General features: G+C 29.6%; 2 protein-coding genes across 2 annotated transcripts; both read right to left on the bottom strand.

Moving 5' to 3' along the window:
* Positions 1-1143: 1143 nt before the first annotated feature.
* Phum_PHUM459040 (uncharacterized protein) lies at positions 1144-20108 on the bottom strand (the record flags this gene model as incomplete). The annotated part of the gene is made up of 44 exons (XM_002429965.1): positions 1144-1305; positions 1385-1507; positions 1595-1735; positions 1819-2047; positions 2138-2310; positions 2386-2535; positions 2614-2841; positions 2911-3162; positions 3239-3333; positions 3435-3589; positions 7683-7934; positions 8028-8157; positions 8236-8466; positions 8535-8702; positions 8788-9077; positions 9213-9303; positions 9685-9937; positions 10034-10136; positions 10221-10404; positions 10481-10622; positions 10697-10916; positions 11007-11271; positions 12221-12355; positions 12435-12629; positions 12721-12856; positions 12938-13185; positions 13280-13437; positions 13514-13829; positions 14068-14185; positions 15790-15948; positions 16519-16737; positions 16813-16955; positions 17132-17273; positions 17342-17465; positions 17532-17708; positions 17792-18003; positions 18087-18302; positions 18381-18569; positions 18644-18876; positions 18988-19260; positions 19336-19506; positions 19583-19744; positions 19838-19957; positions 20078-20108. 44 exons carry the CDS (start codon positions 20106-20108, stop codon positions 1144-1146), a joined length of 7914 nt encoding a protein of 2637 aa, XP_002430010.1.
* On the bottom strand, positions 3706-7515 carry Phum_PHUM459050 (testis development protein nyd-sp29, putative; the record flags this gene model as incomplete). The annotated part of the gene is made up of 2 exons (XM_002429966.1): positions 3706-5808; positions 5896-7515. 2 exons carry the CDS (start codon positions 7513-7515, stop codon positions 3706-3708), a joined length of 3723 nt encoding a protein of 1240 aa, XP_002430011.1.
* Positions 20109-20392: the final 284 nt, after the last annotated feature.

The raw sequence follows: 20392 nt of genomic DNA, 5'->3' as shown, positions 1-20392 counted from the left end.
AGATGATTTTATGTACTTGTCGTAGTATTATTATTATTATCATTTCTTTTTTTTTTTTTGTGTGTGTATTGGTTTTAATTGGAAAAGCGTAATGGGGGTGGGGTGGTAGTGGTCGGTAATGATTTATTATTATTATTCGTATCCATTCGTCATTTTTTATAAATTGTTAATAATAATAATAATAATAATAATAATAATAATAATAATAATAATAATAATAATAATAATAATAAATAATGATAGCGTTATCAAAATCGAATATAAATAAATAAAAATGAATTTTTATCAAAGGTTGGAAAAAAATAAAAATTTAAAAAAAAATATATATATTTAAAACACGACCGCTAGTCTTAATAATAATAATAATAATAATAATAATAATAATAATAATAATAATAATAATGATAATAACACTAGTCGTCTATAAAAATAAAAAATAAAAAATTTTTTGAAATAATTATATATATATATGAAATATATAATTAGATAAAAATTACGATAAATTACCATTTGAATAATATTTTATTAAAAAAAAAATTTTTTTTCTTATATAATGATAATAATTATTATTATTATCATCATATATTCTTCCTAAAATTATTTATTTATTTATTTAAGAACAATTCTTTGCTTCCATTATGATTTAAAAAAAAAAAAAAAAAAGTTTTCTTATTGTATTATTAAAATTCATTCCATATAAATTGTTTGTTAATTATTATTCATTCCTTTTAAATTATTATTATTATTATTATTATTATTATTATTATTATTATTATTATTATTATTATTATTATTATTATTATTTAATCGTTTTTAATTCTTTTTTTTTGTTTTATTCCCGGTTTTTTTTTTAAATTGTAAATTTCCTTCCGAATTTTTTGTGATAAAAATTTTTTTTTTTTTTAATGTAAAAATATATATATATAAATATAAATTGAATGAATGAATGAATGAATGATTGATTGAATGATTGATTGAAAAAAATTTTGAATATTATATTAAAAATTTATTGTATTGATATATATATATATAATATCTTTTATCCGTTTTTTTTTTTTTTTTTGCTTTATAATATATATATATTAATAAAAAATTGTTTTCTTGTTCGATTTGGTTGTTGTTTGTTTTCCTTTAATCAGAATTTTAAACGGAATAAAATTGTGTTGCAGCCGATGATTGTAATTCAATTTGTCCCATTTTAAATTGAAGTCTTTGTAACCATTTTGCTAGTAAAGTATTACTCGGAGGATTGTTGGGAGCAAAATTTCTACAATTTTGTAATCTCATTTGTAAATGACCTGGCAACTGATAAGAAAAAAAAATTTATTATTATTATTATCTCGTACCTTAAAACGGTATGATTCTTTTTATTTTTAGGGGATACCTGAACGTGATGTGCGAATAAAACGGGACTCCACAACGGCATTAATTTTCCTAAAATGGAAGCGTTCACTTCTAATAATGCTTCTAATAAACTTAAAAAATGTAAATTTACCATTTCCGCAAGCTGAAAAATTAATTACTCTTAATAATAATAATAATAATAATAATAATTATTATTATTATTATGTATGATGACGTAAAATTTCCTTACGACTTTTGAATGTGCAACCAATTGTAAAACGCAGGGAGTGACTTTTCCCCAAAAATCTAAAAGTATATTGTTGTGTACAGTGTGTGGTTCTGATCCAGGAGGATTACTATTTGCTCCCGTTTCTATGTAAACCGTCCAAAGCTAATAAAAAAAAAATAATTTTTTTTTAAAAAAGAAAATAATAATAATAATAATAATTATTATTATTATTTATGGTAAAATACCTGGCATAAAATAAATGCGTGAAATAATGATGACATGTGTAAAACGGAAGCTTTCGATTGGCCGGCAAAACCGGTAAATATAACTTGTATGTGATCTGCAACGTGACAGGATGCTTCCGGTGGAACGGGAATGCACGGGGAATGACCTGTTAGACTTTGAAAAAGTCCACCCAAAAGAAGCCACGAAAGAAGACGAACGTGACCCATACATTCTAAAAATTCTCTGGGACTGAAAAAAAAAATTACGAGGTGAGTGAGTGTTACGTATTAATTGAGAGAGGGGGAGGGAGGGGGTAGGGGAGAGGGAAGGGGGAATTACCCCTGTTGTAGCGTAGTCGGTGCGTTGTAGAGCCAAGGTAAATGTCTAGCGATTGCACGATTATCCCTTGTACCTCTTGCCATTTCTAAAGCCACGTATTGTGCCATCCCCGATTTCAAAGCTCCTCCCAACGTATCCTCGTTTAAACCTCCAGAATCACCTTGACAAAAACTCTGAAAGAATAATATAAATTTAAAGAGGACTATAATAATCTCCAACGGTAAAATTTTCGTCCGGAATATAATAACCTTAATTTTGCTGACGGTGTGAAAATCGGCAAGAAAATCCAAGGCATCGGATAAATGCTGTCGCATTATTTCAGCCGCATTTACTCCCGTTGCAAATATATCACATGCTCCCGGTGAAAATCCATTTTGTACCAAACAACTTCCGGTGTCCTTGATTAATGACGTCATCAGTATTTATCACGTGGGAATATTATTATTTTTTTTTTTCAAAAAAATTTAATAACTCACCTGTATTACGAAATTGATAAGCATTAAAAAATTAGAATCGGGTAATGTTGTTTTAAATTTAAGTGCTTGAACTAATTCGATGATCAACATTCTTGTCAACATTTGTTTTTCTCTGTCACGCGTAAATGCTCTGTTGCATAATTGACATATTTCCGTTATTGTACTTAAATCAACGACGACATTTTGTATGACGAAACTCAAAATTTTCGAAAACGGTTCTAAAATGCTCTGAAATCATTTTTTCATTATGATTAAAACTCGTTAATGGCGCCTTTTTTTTAGTCAAGGTGCACTCACTTTGCAAGAAGAAATTCCTGGACATCTAAATACTGATGCCATTACGGCCAATGGAGCAAGTACGTTATCAATGGACGGGAGTAGTAGAACAATCCGACGAAAAAAAAGTTCCATTTGAGCCAACAAAGTTAACCAAGGACTTCCCGGTTGTACGGGTCCAACCTCCAAAGGCAAATTTTCTATATATGCTGACATGTTTTTACATATCACGATAACCGTGTCAGGCACTAAGGTTTTTTTAGCGTTCAACGTCTGAATAAACAAAATAATAATAATAATAATAATTTTAAGAGTTTAAAATGAGATTATAAAAAAAAAGTAAACCTACCTCCAGAAGCAATTGTAAGGGAACACTCGGTGATAATTCATTAAAATCTATTAAGGCTTGAGCAACGCTACGAAAAAATTCCGTTCTAGCCGATTCTGTAAAAAAAAAAAATAAAAAAAAATTTTTTTTTTTTTTTTTACCATTTTAAAATAAAATAATGTTTGTTTTAAATTTTCAAATTTAAAAAATTATTAACCTTCGACATGAGTTTGAAACATTTGATAAAAAACTCCATTTGGAGCCAATTGATGTAAAATACAGCGAAGAAATTGATGTGCAACAGCAACAGCTCCACCTGGCAAATAAGTACCTCCTTCCGTTTGCCACGAATATCCAGCTTTCAATGCTAATCTAAAAATCAATTCATTTACAATCAATCATAAAGACAAAAAGCAAAAAAAAAAAAAAAAAATATCAAAACAAAAAGAAGCCATTTAAAATTACGTTAAAAACATTTTTTTTTTTTTTTAAAGTAATTGGGATGAATCTGATTGATTTGTATCCGTTTGACTTATGTTTTCTGGTACTTCCTCATTATTATTTTCTTCTTCTTCATCTTCTTCTTCATCTTCTTCCTCTACTTCTTCTACTTCCTCTTCTTCCCTTTCTTCTTCATCTTTTCTTTCTACCTCTTCGTATTCATTATAATTTTCATCTCTATCATCTTTGAATGCGACTTTCTTTCTATATTCTTCTCTTTTAAAAATACTTTCAGAATTGGAAGCGTTAAATCTATCCATTCGTTTATGTCTTAGGTATAATGGAAAATCTAAAACGTTCCTTCTCGTCATTCCTTCTTCGAAAACCTTTTCCCATTTTAACCTTTTATTAAATTGATTATCTCTTACAATTTTCGTTTGAATTGGTAAAAGCGAATCGTATTGATCCATGAGTTCGCTTTGATGCGACATTAATTCCGTTTCAAATTCATCAATACGAGATAAACCCTCGTCTTTTTTTTCTATAACTTCCGGAAATAACATGACTACGGTTTTATCAAATATTTTTTGCTGTTGTTTTATTTTTTCCCTCTGTTTTCTCCTTTTACCCTTTTCCATTTTTTTCATCATTATAATGGGTTGTTGCTTTGCGATCAAATCGCTTTTATTTAAATGTTTTTTTTCCATGAGTACTCGTTGCATTTGTTTTTCCCTTTCGTTTTTTATACGTTCTAAAAATCTATCGGAAAGTGAATTTCCATGACGGCCCTTAGCTAATTTCTTAGCTTCTTCTTCTTCCAATTTGGCACGATGCAAAGCCTCTTGCTCCGCTTCTAATTCTGCTTCCTTACGAATCCTTTCCGCTTCTTGTTCTTTTATTTTCATTTTTTCTAATTCTTCCGCGTTTGTCTTCAAGAAACTTTCGTTCCAAACGTAATACGTTTTTCTTATATACACTTCTCTGAAAATTAAATCTTCGAGCGTGCGTAATTCATTTACAAGAGGAACTTGTAATTCCTTTGGAAAATATAAAAGTCTAAAAGACTTATTATAATCGCCGACGCCCAAAAGCGATTTACTATCGAGTAAGGGTAGAGTGTGATCAGCTATCGATGTAAGAACTTTACCGGAAATACTTTGTACGAAAACCGGACTGTCACTACTTCTGGCAAGATCCCATACTTCTATTGAACCGTCAGCACGACCTATATGAAACACGCAAGGGCGGTATGGAGACCATGATCCGCAGGTAACGGCGACCTCGGTAAATTTCAAAAATAACGGATGATTTTTCAATTCTTCTACCCATAATGCTATGACTTTTCCTCCCACCGTGAGAACCAAGTTATCAATAAAGGGAGAGCGTGTGCACGTTGTCACAGGTCCGTCGTGCACGGATTCACAAAAACTTAAAGTGGCACCTTCTTCCGTAGTGATTTCTTCCCCCTTGTGAAAATCAAATCCTTCCCATCTTAAAGTTAAAAAGTCACCTTCATCATTTACCAATTCTACAACTTTCCTTGGTTCCTCTTTCGGAATTTGTAATACGGGGTTAAAAATTCTTCGATGAGTCACATCGCTTCGAGTAGATCCATCTTTAAAGCTTGGGTCGCTAAACATTCCTTTTTTTAACCCAAATTCTTGAGTAGACACTTCACTTTCCACACGTGCAATTTTATTTAAATCACTATTTTTCATTTCATTTTGTTCACTTTTTGTTACGCCTTCTAAATCATGTATGCTCAGTGACTCGGAAGATACTGAATTTTCTTCTGCTGATACCTTCCTTGGATCGATTTTTTTGTTATCTTCCCATTTGTCTACAGGTAAAAGAATATGCGAAGAACTCAATTGATAAGAAATTTTATGGGTATGAACGGACAACGCGGTTAATTTTGTCGATACTTTTCCGGTAGGAAGTTTAGGGTAAAGCATGTAAATAGGCTGAAACTTTCGATCGAAAACTTTATAAATGCTTATTTGAGCTGTAAGTGCCGAAGGACGTTTTCGAACTTTCCGTCTTTTAGGCCTTCCATCATCCGTTTCATTTGGTATTACGTTTAAATCCCATACCCTAAGAACTCCATCTTCTCCGCAACTGATCAATTGCATCGAAAACTTTCCGTCTTCCTCCTAAAATTTTTTTAATTTTACAAGTATTATTTTATTTAAAAAAAAAAAGTTTTCGTGAGCATTTTTCGAAATAAAAACTTTTACCGGAACTTTATGATAATGTCCATTTTTTGTCCACTCAAAGTAAGGAGAAAGCCATTGAAGATGTGTAACTTTACCAATGTGGGAAAACTTTATCTTAGATAAAGCTGCTGGACGAACATATTGTACCGGAGGCTGAGGTTGTAGCCATTTAACAAGATTTTGTATTACCAAACGATATTTTTGTTGCTCGGGATTTAAGTATTCTTCCTTTTCGACTGCTTCTAACTTTCCTTTAAGATCCCATATTATAATTTGGCCGCTTGAACATCCACCAACCAATAAGTTAGGATTTACGGGTGACCAAGCAAGGCAATGTACTTCTCTAGGGCTTTCTAAAACAAGCCGAGGATTTAAGGCGTCTACGAAACTCCACAACAAAACGTGATTTTTAGAAAAAACTTCTCTGTACACTTCATCGCCAGGGAGTTCAATGTCCGATGCTGTAGCGCAACGTACAGCAAAAGTGTACGATAAAGCTACAATTCCACTCCACATGGGATGCCATGCTATGGATGATATTAAACGACTTTTACAATGATTCACATCGGTGTAAGCTTCGTATTCCTCGAAATCATTTTTATGAGGAATATCTTTATCAGTGGGTTTTAACACCAACAATGGGTAATCGTTAACGTACAGATCAAAATTTTGGTTATAATGTAATGCTTTTTCCATATAGTCTAGTTCGGCAAAATTATGATCGGGGCTTAGTTCTTTTGATTGACAAGTAGCTAAAATTTCTTTCGCCGTTTTCATGTCGTATAAATATTGTGTCCAAGCATTTGTGGGAAGGCCAGGATCTGTCTGAGCAGTATTATGATTGACTGCAGGTACTGCTTGCGTAGAGACATCAACTAACATTTTTTTGATGCCTTGAAATTCGTGTCTTCCAGGTCCAATTCGTACATACCCATCCCTAACATCTTCTACATTTCTATCTTTAAAGCTTACAGGTTTAAGCAACTCATCTATATCCGTCTCTAATTCAAGGCTTATAAGCGGTCTTGAATTTAAAGTTCGAGCACTATCAACTTCTAATTCACTACCGTGTGAAATCCAAGGTAAAATTTTTTTATGTATGGAATTTCTAATTTTTTCTTCGACTTCGAGCCTTTCCTTTTCTAACATTGCTAAAATATATTGTTTTGCTTCTGTAGTAACAGCAATATAAAAACGATGTAAATCTTCATCTTCATAAGGCATGTATTTCGAATCGTAACCGACTAAAATGGTATTGTCATTGTACTCGGCTAAATCATCTTTGACAGGTAAAAAATCAGAACTTTCGTGATGAAGATATAAATTTTCATCTACTACCACTTTGTTAATTGTAATCCACGGGGATTCAGCTGTAACTTGTTCTCCGACAATACAACCCATAATTTTTTGAGTTAAGCTACTAAGTTTAACATTTTTCAAACCATTTATTTTGAGAGAAGGTTCAGGTTGTAATGGTTTAATAGCACCCACTAAAGGTCTGTCAATCAATTCTTCTTTCTTTTTTTTATCTTTTTTTCCGGTTTTCTTTTTTTTCTTTTTTTCATCCTCCACTTCGATTTCAAATTCTTCAATCTCTTCTTCAAGGTCAAATCTCGAAACAACCGTGTCGACTTGCTCCATTTTAATTTAAATTTTTTTTAATTAATATCAAATAAAACTTTACGTCAAATATGGTTTACAAACAAAGAAAACAGGTCGTCAGGGCAACGACATAATTGTTTATTTCCGTGTTCAAGAAAAAAAAAAAAAAAAAACATTCATAAATTGATCTCGAGGATTTTACTTACTTGGCAACGGTTGATAAAATTTTTGGAAGCAAGGGAGCGGCTAATCCTGGTTCCCGATGAATAAAAGTCCCTAAAATAACAATACATAATCCCAGTTCTTCGTCGCTGTATTCTTCTCTCGGTGCTCCACATTCTGCACATCTTTGTAAAACGCAATCGTCTCCAATTCGAAAAGAACTTTGTCTTAAATTAAGTGCAGCGTGACAAGCCTGTTGGGTTGCAGGATCAAGAAGAGGTTGTTGATTTCCACACCTAAAAGAAAGGACAATAAATTTTGTTGTTCTCAATTAACTAATCTTTTCGGCATTTAAATTTCGTTCAACGTCTTAAGCAAAGTATTTTTACCAAGAACCAGGTCTTCTGGGAAGATGAGTTCTCGGAACTGTTTCCATTGAAAACAAACCAACTTTTCGTCTTCTTTTTCCAGCAACTTTTTCATTTTTTTTCCTGTTACTTTCGTCAGATTTTTCTTTTCCTTGAAGAAAAAAAAAAAAAAAACCATAATAAAACTTATTATTTATCACCTAAAAAAAAAAACCTCCTGAAAACTAACCAAAAGTATGTTTCTTATCAGAATGAACTCCGCGATAAAAACTGTGAGGTTCATCTTCAGGAGGTGATTCTGCTAATGCCACTTGTTTAATTAGGCGCCTAGGACTTGACGAACGTCCTCGACGAAATTCAGGCTTTTCCAAACTTCCTTGCTTTGAACCTCTTTCACTTTTTACTTGTTGACCTTCACCTTTTTTTTTCTTTTCCGTTGAAATTTGATCTTGAGGTAAATCTGTTATTTATTTCTAATAAATAAAACATTCAGTAAAACTTTAAATAAAATATTTTTGTTATTCTTACTTAAGCAACATCCATTGGCTAGAGATTTATGTAGTTTATCGGTTATTGCGTTGATATCTTGAGAAGGTCCAACAGGTAAAAGACGCTCCAATGGAGGCATTTCTAATTGGGTTACTTTATTAATGCAATTTTCTTTTGTACATATATTATCTACGTCAACCGGAGACCCTAATAATTTTTTAATTACAATTATAAGTTCAATCGCATAAAATTGAAAGTAATGGAAATTGAATGAAATAAAAATAAAAAAAACCTAATGTGATTATGTCCATTTTTGATAAAGGAGATTCTGGTGATCCATAAGAATGAGTATCGAAATCTATTATTCGACTTAAATTATCGTTAGAACTTTTTTTTTCCGTTGAACAGGTGAGAGCGTTTTCGATTCGCCAGGGTGCAGTAACCGGTTTTGGAGACGAAACGGTAAGCTCAGGAGAATGATTGGTAGTAGATATTGATGTCGATTCTAAACTTGTTGAATAACCGAGTTTTCCTCGGGTGTTTTCCGAAATTCGACATTTTTCGGTCCGCGAGATTTGAGGGCTAAAACAAAAAAAAAAAATTTTTTGTTAAAATTGCACCGGGAATTATTACATAAAAAAAATCCGTAAAAATATTATCTACCATATTACACATGTATCTTTTTTTAAAGGACAAAAATGACCAATTTTGACATACCTTTCTACTTTGTAAGTTGGTGGAGGAGAACAAATTGAAAGCGGTGAAGTGGATGCAGTACTTTTTCCACTAGAAGCTTGTTTAGGAACTGCTAAAAGTATTTATAAATTTTACTTATTGTAAATATCACAATATCATTCAATATGTCTTAATAGCTGATAAATTAATTTCGACTCTTTTCATTCAAAGTAGAATCAAAGCATTGTTCGTATTTTTAAAAAAAAAAAAAAAAAAACAAGACAATTTTTAAACTAATTTTTTAGTTAATAATTCTACAGCATTTTAGAACTTTCGAGAACTTTTAAGAACAAAAAATTTTTTATCGAGTTTTAGTGCGTGAAAAGATTAAATCATTTCATTTAACAAAATTTAAATAAAGACTACTAAAGAAATGAGCTCAATATATATGAAGAGAAATTGCTTGCTAAAATTCATATAAGCATTTATATATATTAAGTAAAATTAAACCAACCGGAAACGACTGTAGCAGTTGCAACTACCGGTTGCATAGCTGTAGCTACCGCACATGCAAGACTAGATCTTCTTTCATTACAATTGGCTGCCATTAACGGCCTCGATGGTGTCGGTTTGGGTTGTGGAGCAGTACCGTTGTAAAAATTTGTCGTCTTCGAAGTTACAGGTTGGGATGATGTAAAAAAAGAAGAAGCTACCATCATCATAACACCTTGCTTTATGCCGCATTTTCTTCCACTATCATCCGTATTCTTATAAAAAAAAAAAAAAAAAATTTGATTTATAACTTTTTAAAGTTTTATTGTGGATAAAAAGAATTTTTTTGGCTTCGTTAATATAAAACTTACCTTATCGTGTAAAGATGATTTTCGTCCTGCGTCATCATTATCTAAATAAGGTTTATCAGAGCCTTCTATATCATTTTCAGCCTTATGTTCTTCTAATTCACTGCTATATAATAAAGATAAATTAAAATTATTAAAAATGACCTGTTAAAAATATTTTCCAATTAATTTTTAAAAAAAAAATTTTTACCAGGTGTAATTCATTTTATCTTCTGATTCTTCCCAGTGCGTTGTTTGACCAGTCGGAGACTTTTGTGAAAAATTCTTTTGCTTACCATTTATTGAACATTTAGGTGATACGGGAGGGCTATCATGTTTGTCCATCGTATTATTTCCATCTTCTTTATCGCCTCCGAGGGAAGGTTGACTGGCCTCTAAAATATTTGGCAATTTTAATGTATAGGAACTTTGTAAATTTATAAAATAATAATATAATATTTCACAACAGACCTCTTGAACGAGATTGAGTGCTACTAATAATGACGGACGATGGCACTCTCTTACAAACGTGATGCTGAGCACAAATTGTATTCAGCACAATCCTAATAAGTGAAGTTAGTTGAGTAGCTTGAGGCTGTTGACTGTAGTTATACTAAAATAAAAGTTAAATATTTCCATAAAAAAGTAAAAAAATGCTTTGTTTTGTGAAGGCTTAGACATACTTACTTTATATACAAGGACTAAAACAGACATAAGCCAACATCTTCTTGTGTGAGCCTCTAAAAGCCACAACGTGTACGAAGGGGTAGACGTTGAGCTGCTTCTACCCGCTGGACAATGTTGAAGAACGGCCATGCCTGGTCCAGCAACCATCCATCCCATTAAATGATTCTGATCCAAAACTTGTGGAAAATTTGCTAAAAATGCGTTAAACACAGGAGAAATTCTGGAAAAAAAAATTTTTAAATCAAATATTTTTAGTCATTAAAAAACTTATATTAATATAATTTTGAAGTTAAAAAAAAAAAAATTATACCTTAGTCTATGAGGAGGAAAATAAAATGTGTTTTCTTGTTGGCTGTAGCCAAGAAGAAGAAATAAATGTCTAAGAACTATTCCTTGCGTTTTCGCCGTAGATCGTTCTTCCATTGGAAAAGCTTGTTCTGATCTAGACATAAACTGCATAAGTAGAAAAATAAGAAGATGAATTGTTTCGTGATCGTTTCCTTCCAAATTTAAAACGCGAGTTAATCCCGCCAAACCTGAATCATCACCGGCAACTAACTGATGTATGTGCCCATCTGTCAATCAATATATCATCATTAGATTTAATTTAAAAAAAAAACAAAATTCAATCGTCATCTATTTATAATTTAATTATTATATATAATTAATTAATATAATATACACAAAAAAAAAATTATTTAAATTTATAAATATTATAAAAATGTAAAATCAATATCGATACTTTTATCTAAAATTCATAAAAACTATAACACTTTTTTTTCTTTTTTTTTCGTAATACTAATTAATTATAAGACTAAATTAGTATAAAAATTTAATAAATATCATTTAATGCTAATAATAAAATTTTAAAGAAGCTAAAAAATTTTTTTTTGTACGAATAGCAGCAACTTTACTAAAATACATGCTTCTGTACCTAAATAATCTACCTACTAATTATCAAACTCGTGCTAGAAATACTATTGAAAAAAGAAATGCTAAAGAAAAAATTTTAAAAATTGAATTTAGTCTTTAGATTTAAAAAAAAATTATAATTAAATTGAATTGAATTTTTCCCATGCTTTCAAAACGATGATAAATGATAATAAAAACAAATTTGCAAAATTTATCATTACAATAATACAAATAATATCAGAAAGAAAAAGATGATATGAAAAATATCATTATTAAAATTGATTTCCTCTGGAAAAAAAAAAAAAGATAATTTTCATAACGATTAGATTATTTAAAATAAATAAATTTTAATACATTAAAATATAAATTAAAAAGTTATCATCATTACGACAAGAAAATTTTAAACTTTAAATAATTTTTAAAATTTTTCATAGATTTTTTCCTAATCAATTGTTTAAAATGTCTTTCTTTATTTTTTTTTTTTTTTTTTTTTTTTAAAAGGGGGGAAGGTGTGTGAATGATTATTTTAAAGAAAGGATAAATAGATGAAAGAAATATTAAAAATAATAATAATAACATAAATAAGGCAATACTAAACTATAGTGCAACTACAATGCTTTTTGCCTACTCTACCTGGCAAGCTGTTATTTGGGGGCACAGAGCCTAAAAACTGACCCAGTCCGAATCGTGAACTTTTCCTTTTGAGTATCGGTGCCGAATATTGTCTGCTGTATATTTTTTCTTTGTCTGAAAAATTTCAAATAGATTTCTAAGGTTGAGTAGTGCTGTGGAATAATAAAATCATTTTAATTACCTAAAAATTTACCCTGTTTTGTATCTGGTTGAGGTACCATTGATGCCGGTGCTGACATCGTTCTTTTATACGGCCATTTCGGTCCGAAAGATGCACTTAATGTCTTTAAAGAACTATCATTCGAACTTTCCGATCTTGACAAAGCTTCGTGTGCTCGATTGAGTTTTCTCGTAAATGATTCACAACTTAAATTCGAATTACGCAAATCTGAAAATAAAAATTTTTTTTTTTTTTTTTTTTATATTTATATGATTTACATTGTTTACTTGTATAATAAAATTATAAAAATTTCTTCTACCTCTAACGAAAGAAATATCTCCTGATTTTTCAAGATTTATTTGTGCTTCCAAAAACAATGCATCAAATCGACTTAAAAAAAAATCCCAAGTCAAAATTTTTCTATCGCTAAGGCAATTGTGAAGTTGGTATATAGCCTAAAAAATATTAAATAAAGTTTCAAAAAACAATTATACTTTTTTTTAAAATCATTTTGATTTGATTGTTTAGTTAAAAACCTGTAAAACGACTGGTCGATCTACTATTACGGTGTCAAATTGGGTTTCCAAGCATCCAACTAACGATTTTATTGATGAATCATGAATGGTTCCTAAATATAAGGTAGCTCTCTGTGCAACTTGTACATTTTCATCGTCCATGCTTAGAATTAAATAGCAAAATACGTTTGCAAGAGCTGCTTGAAGAACGAATTCGTTGTACAAAGGTGTTTGATCCATAAATCTGGCAATGACAGTTACACGTTCCACTAAAACATTCAAAAAAAAACAAAATTGTAATTGTTTAAAAACTGTAATAAACTACAACTGAGTTATAATTTTGTGTAAATGATGAAAAAGTACCAGCTGTAAACCGAACTTTCCAATCCACATTTTGAAAATCTTCCTGAACAACTTTCCAAAAAGTGTCAGAACCAGCAGGTAGTGTAATACAATGAAGTAGTAAAGGAACAACAACCTCACCTATGTGAGACTCATTGGCATTGCAAAATTCCCATAGACTGACAAAAAAAAATTAATTTTATTATAATTTTTTTTTTTAAAGGAAAAATATTTATTCTATAGAAATGAAATTACTTTTTTATAAGTAAATTTTCTTGAGACCATATAAAAAAACCACGGTGATCTTTTGAAGCTTTTGTAAAGGCATCTCCGTGTAATACCAATATATAAATACACTGAAGAGCATAATAAAGTTCTGATACACTTGATTTAGGTAATGAGTTAAGTAAAGTATGCAAAAGTTGCAAATGACCAGGAAGTTCATCAATGACAAAATGAAATTTTCCCTCAGAAGTTTGCCAAAAATTTTCTGCATCTTCTTGTGTTGCTTCTAGTAATTGATCATTTTCACCAACCAATGTTGCTTTTGCTACATGAGCAGTAGCAGTTGCTGTAAGCATTGTAAAATTGTGTAAATTATTCATAACCAAATAAGGCTAAAAGTCAATGTAATGAGCTTTGTGAATGAGTACTAGATTTTAACATCATTAATACCTTGAAAGGTAAATGTTTTAATTGTATTAACAATAATTTCATTCATTTCTGAGTGCAAAGCTCATTACAAACAAAGTAAAAACTTCACATTTAGCTATTGCAAATTGTTAATAAATTTATTTATAATAGCTCACCAACATCTGCATCAGAGATGGTTACTTGTCTAGCAACAGCTGGAAGTATTCTTTCTGCAGCAACAACAGGAGCTAAATCTAATTGTTCTGCTACTGTTTCAACAGTTGCAGTCATAATCTGTGAAAAAAACTAAAGAAATATATATGTTAATGTAGGGGTTTAAAAATTAACATAAGCCTTTATCGTAGGCTTAAACTACTTACCAAATATTTCGTCAATAAATTCTCAATTATTGAATAGTTAGGCAAAAGAATTAAATTACATAAAATATAAATAATAATTTGATAATTTTATATAAAGATGATGAGGAGTGCGAAGATAAATGAATGAAAACGAATAAAACAGAAAACAGCCCACATATAACATCGACCACCACACCACGCCGAAAACAAAAATACCACCGTAATATTTTATTTAAAAAAAAAAAAAAAAACAAAAAAAAACCATTTTTTTACTATAAATAAAATTAATATTACCTAATCTCTTATTTATAATTAAATTCAAGTAAGACAAATTGTTTTCATTAAATAAATTTTTAATCTATGTAAAAAAATTCTCTTAATGAAATTTATAAAGACAAACTTAAAGTTTCCTATATTATATAACTAACCTTGTGATATTTACTAAAAATTAATAGTAAAATTGATATTAAACAAGCATTACTTTAATTTTTTTCTCAAGTTTGATTTAATTAGATTTTAGTGAACTATAAAGGCTAAAAAAAAAGTTGCTGTAATGTTACCACTCAAATAATAATAATAATAATAATAATACCAATTGGAAAGCAAAACAGCAAATATATGTTAAAAACTATAATGCCATAAAACTAAATTAATAACTGAAGATATAAACTGTTATGGTATTTCTCTTAATTACAAATACTTTAATTAATAGTGTGCATAATGTAAAATTTTACTGGATTGTGCAATTAAACAATTATGATTATTAATTATATAATAATACTTGGTATTGCAACTCATCAAAATGAAGTAATGTTCTCATCTAAGGTACAATATACAATTTGATAAAAAACATTATTAAATATGAAGAACTTTACTATTGTCTATTTTAAATAAAATGTTAAAATGAAAACATTTTATTAAATAAGAATTGGCTAGATTTTAATTAGAATCTACAGTATGTATGTATTCAATATACGACATTAATACCTAAATGTAAAAAACCGATTTCTTGCCACATAAAGCTGAAAAAAAGCTAAATTTTATTGTAAAAACAAATTAAATTTATAAAAATAAATGAATAGTTAATGAATAAATGAATTACCTCAAGAAAAAAACTCACGATTCATTTTTTAATTTCACAAATGATTTTAAATGTTTTATGTGTATTATGAGCTGATTCGCGCGCGTTAAAAAGGAAACAAAACTTTTGGCGCCAAAAAAATTAGCAAATGGATTTACGCAAACATGGCGGTTACATTAACGTGTAAGAAAAAAGGAATTAATAGTTAACGGTAAAAGTTTTTAAATTTTTTTCGAACATCAATAATGATTATTTTTTTAATATTTACTTTAATAACTATTCCTTTTTTCTACCACTTATCAATTATTTTTTTAACTTTCAAATAAATATTTATTTATTCTTAAAGCACATATATATTTGCTTATAAAATGATTGCATTGGAATTGTTAGGTTTTCCTGCAAAAAAAATTTGTTTTTTTTTTTTTTTTGCTACTAAAGTAAGCAGAATTTAAACTTACATGTGGCATATGAACAAGAACACCCCCGACTGTGTGAACTTCCAATAAAGGAATAGGCATATTAATAACCACTTCTGATTTGGTATCTTGCTTCTTTTCATTCTCGGGAGGGCTTTTACGACTTTGTCCTTCTTCACTTTGTCCTTCTTCTACAAACGTCTGAAATAATTTGCATACCTTTTTTGTTTTTTTTTAATGTCTCTAAAATTGCTCATTCCTATAGTTTCATTTCCAAAAGCTGAGATAACCTATGTAAATTGTTTATTTATTCATGTAATGATTTGGAAAATTTTCCCCTTATTTCAGCATTGTAATTATTAATGGAAAGATATAATTTAAGGTTTATTTTATAATTTGCCTCAATGTATTTTTAATTTATTTAATCGTTTTCGTACTACTGCCACTTTTAGTACATGTTTCGAAGATGACCCATCAAATAAGAAGAAAAATAAATTCAAAGCGGTTGTTATCAATATTAGGAAATTAAACATGAACAGAAATCATGCAATGAATGTGGTGTGGCAGTTATTAAAGGGTTTGACAAATTTATTAAACACCGAGACATCAACAATCTCATGGACACAGAAAACAATTCAAAAGTTCAACAGTAAGACAGTTTTTTTTTTTTTAAAAACAATTCAAAAATTCACATTCAGGCATTTTTAATTTAGGAATTAGATAGATTTGAAAAAAAAAAAAAAAAAATTTTCTTTTTTAAAAGGAACTTACATCTGGTGGATGAGCTGATTCTTCTGGATTTATTATGGTGACAAGTTGTAAAACCAATTGATACCACATTACCCTTGCTTCGCAATGAGCACATTCTCTTTGTTCGCACTGATGTGCTTCAGACCATTGTGCTGCTAGCATAGATTTTAAGAGTTGCCAAATGTCTTGAGCTAAAGAAGTTGTTATGCCACCATGCTTTTCAATATTTTGAAGTTCCATCTGAAAATTTTTCAAGTAAACATTTTTTTTATTTAAAAAAAATACAATAAAATTGGTTTTTAAAATTTTTCTTACTTGTTTTAAAAGTATATCTAACATTAAAATACAACATGATAAATCAAGTTCAATGTCTGATTCTAATTCTTGGTTTTTTAATGCAGGTGTGTAGTCATCGGATAAAGGTGAAGCATTTCCTGAGTCTTCTTCCTTTACAGGAGCTGAAAATTATGAAGGGAATGAAAGTGAGTAAAACAAAATGATGATGTTTCCTATTAGTTAATTATAACAGTAACTTGTTGTAAATGTTTATTTAAAACAAAAAGGTATTTTATTTTAATTTTTTGTCTGAAATTTAATCAAATTCTAAAAAAGTAAAACAACTTGCATATGCTACTTCTTCGAGATTCTTCTTCTGCCACGAGATGATTGTTACTTTTTTCTTTACTCTTTACACTCGGTTGCATTACTTTTATTCCATCATTAAATATAGAAAATAAAAGAGATAAAGGTACTACAATTTCCAAAGTTGTTAAAACCTGTAATTTTAAATTTCATTAAATATTTAAATATTAGAAATTTAAGTAAAAGTTTGGGAAAAATTTACCTGGAGCCAATTTAATGCTTGTTCTTGTACTTTGGAAGTTGTTTTTTTAAACCTTATACTTAAAAATCGATACATTTTTTTGGTGTCAAAACCTAGTGGACTCATAACAGGATCCAAAATTTTACTAAAAATTTAATAAAATTTTTTAATAATTTTTTTAAATTTTAATGTGAGTTTAAAAATAAAATACCTTAAAAGTAATTTTAATTCATTCAATTCTCTTGCAGGAACGTCCGTGACAATTGCTTCTAACCATCTGGGCATAATATGTTCCCAAGTTTCGCTGCTAACAACCTCATAAGGCACAAGACAAAGTAAGCGATGTAAACCTTCTTTTAAATGGCATGTCTTGGAAGTTAATGTATCCCTATTATTTTAAAAATTTTTATTTTTTATAATTAACTAAAAAATTATTAATTTTGAAAAAAAAAAAAAAAGGAAAATCGTTACCAGTGTCCTCCGACTCTTGCATATTCAGGCGGATGAGGCATCAAGCAAGACACAAATACTTTAAAATGAGTTTTCGCCACATCATTTAGCCATGCACAGACATGTTCATTTTTGAGTTTTTCAATAGTACCTTCATTGAGAACTTGATCATCGTAAAGGTATGCTGTTACGTAAAACCAGTGAAAAAGCATTGATAGCAACCTACCAAGTACCTTAAAAAATATGAAAGAAAACTTTTGTATTAATTTTTAAATTCGGGTAATGAAAATTAGTAGGTATGAGTCAAAATTATTACTTGCGGTGAGGTATCTTCTCTTGGGGTGCATAGTCCAACAAGAAGACAAACGCCGTATCTTCCCAATAATTGACTTTCTTCTAATGTCATATTATCAGATGGAGGTGGAGGATTTAACATGGTTGATTTGACATTTTCGTGGCCATCTTTATTTGGACTATTTGCTCCTGGTTTTGCTTCTTTCAAAAGACTTACCACAGATTCTATCAGGTAAACCTGGAAACAAATGATATGTTACAGTTAAATAAAAATTTAATTTACTTAATTAACTATTTTTAAAGAAGAAATTTTCACCTGCATTTCTGCATCTAAATCCCAAACAGGAGGTAAACTACGATGAACGATATGATCACCTCCTCTTCGGTTATTATGCCTGTTATTATGACACTGCTGACAAAATCTAATCGGATGATTACCATTATAACTGGCACATTCGGAAGCAAAGCATATGGATACGGCATGTTTATCTTGTGCTCGACAATTCTGAAAACAGAATAACACTCTGAATCTTAATCAAAAGCTTTAAATGATAAATTTTTAAAAAAAAAATATTATACTTTGTTTTCGCAAAATGAAGAAATGTTTTGCATGGGATGCAAAATATCATAAAACATCTGATTTGGATGTTCTCTGTGAATTGTATTCGCACATTCAATGCAGAGATAAAGAGGCGGAGGTGAATCCGTGGAAAATGTTATGGATATACAATGATCGTAACAAACTTTAGCAGCTTCCGCATTTCCAGCATTTGGACACATGTCACGTTGACACACAAAAGACGTCCAATCAGCTGAAAATATTTTAAGAAAGAAAAAAAAAAAAATAATTCTCAACATTTATGCGTTGTAAATTTATGAATCACAAGTTTAAGAAAAAAAATGAGATTCCTTTTAAAGCGTACTGGATATTTTCGGTTGATTTCCTTTTATGTCCCATATATTGGGATTAAATGTTGGCCAATAATAAAAAAGAAGTTTTGCAGCAGATGCTCTTGCCGTGGACGTCCCGTGAGCGATCACGCATAGAATATCACGGGCAACACCAGGTTTCAAAGCCATTAAACATTCAATGAGTTGACAATGATGTGATAAAGATGAGCAATGTTGAAACACGAGCATTATCACGGAAGTTACTGATTGGCTAGCATAACTTTCTTCCTCTTCAGTTTTTCTCGCTTTTTTTTAAAATAATTCCAATTATTATTATTATTTAATTTTTTTTATTGTCGATATTATTATAAGTTACTTACTTATGGTAAATGGTAAAATATAAAAACATAAAGAATTAATGACTTCCTGATGTAATGAAGAAGGTAACACTGCCAGAGCAGATGCTACCAGATAAGGCAATGAATCAATCATTTCATTATCTAAAAACGGAAGAAGACATCCCAGACATTGAAGAATGGATGTACCAAAAGCTGTTGATAATAATAAAATATTATTAAAATTAATTCTTTAATCAAACAAAAAGAAAAAAAAAAAAATTAAACGTACGTTGAATTCCATATTGGATTAAAGGAGCAACTTCAAGGAGTTGGGTGATAGCTCTATACAATCCTTTGTATTCTAAATTAGGAAAAAGTCCTAATCTTGTGGCATCTTTTTCTTTAGATTTTAACATTTGTAACGGTGAATTGGGTACATCTTTTAAAACGGCTATCAAAAAAAAAAAATTATTATTTATGTAAATGAAAAATTAATAAAATAAAATAAATAAATAAATAAATAAATTTGAAAAACTATAATTACTTAATAACGTTTGAGAGAAATATTTAAGAGTATTTGCGATATCAACACCGGATGGTACAGGAAGTATACCGTGAAGAAGTCGAAGTTGATAATCATTTAAACTACGAACCTTTGCCGTAACTAAACAGAAAATTTAAATTTTTAATAAATTAATAAAAAAAATCTGACGAGTAAATTAAAATATTTACCAACATGAGAATTAATATCATTAAAAGTGACAAAAGAAAAAAAGGAACTTACAGGCAGCGGCTCGAGTTCCCATAATCAACATGATTAATTTCTTTTTTTTTTTTAAATTTTTCTCCTCGATAAAAATATTTTATTAAATAACGGTAAAAAACTGGTTAACATTTTGGAAAAAAAAAAAAAGTAGGTTAAAACTATAAAGATCATTTAAAATTACGCAGGTCCTGGAGAGAAAATCGGATCGATATCACAGCATCCCAAACGCCCCTCACGCGATATACGCCTTCTATGGTGTCATCATCATCATCATCATGCGTGGAACGTTTTAATAATTTATTTTTGTACAAAAATTTATTAATTGAACCCTTA

Source organism: Pediculus humanus, genomic scaffold (genome assembly GCF_000006295.1).
Source record: "Pediculus humanus corporis 1103172108238 genomic scaffold, whole genome shotgun sequence".
Lineage (NCBI taxonomy): Eukaryota > Metazoa > Arthropoda > Insecta > Psocodea > Pediculidae > Pediculus > Pediculus humanus.
This window is presented reverse-complemented; position numbering and strand designations above follow the sequence as displayed.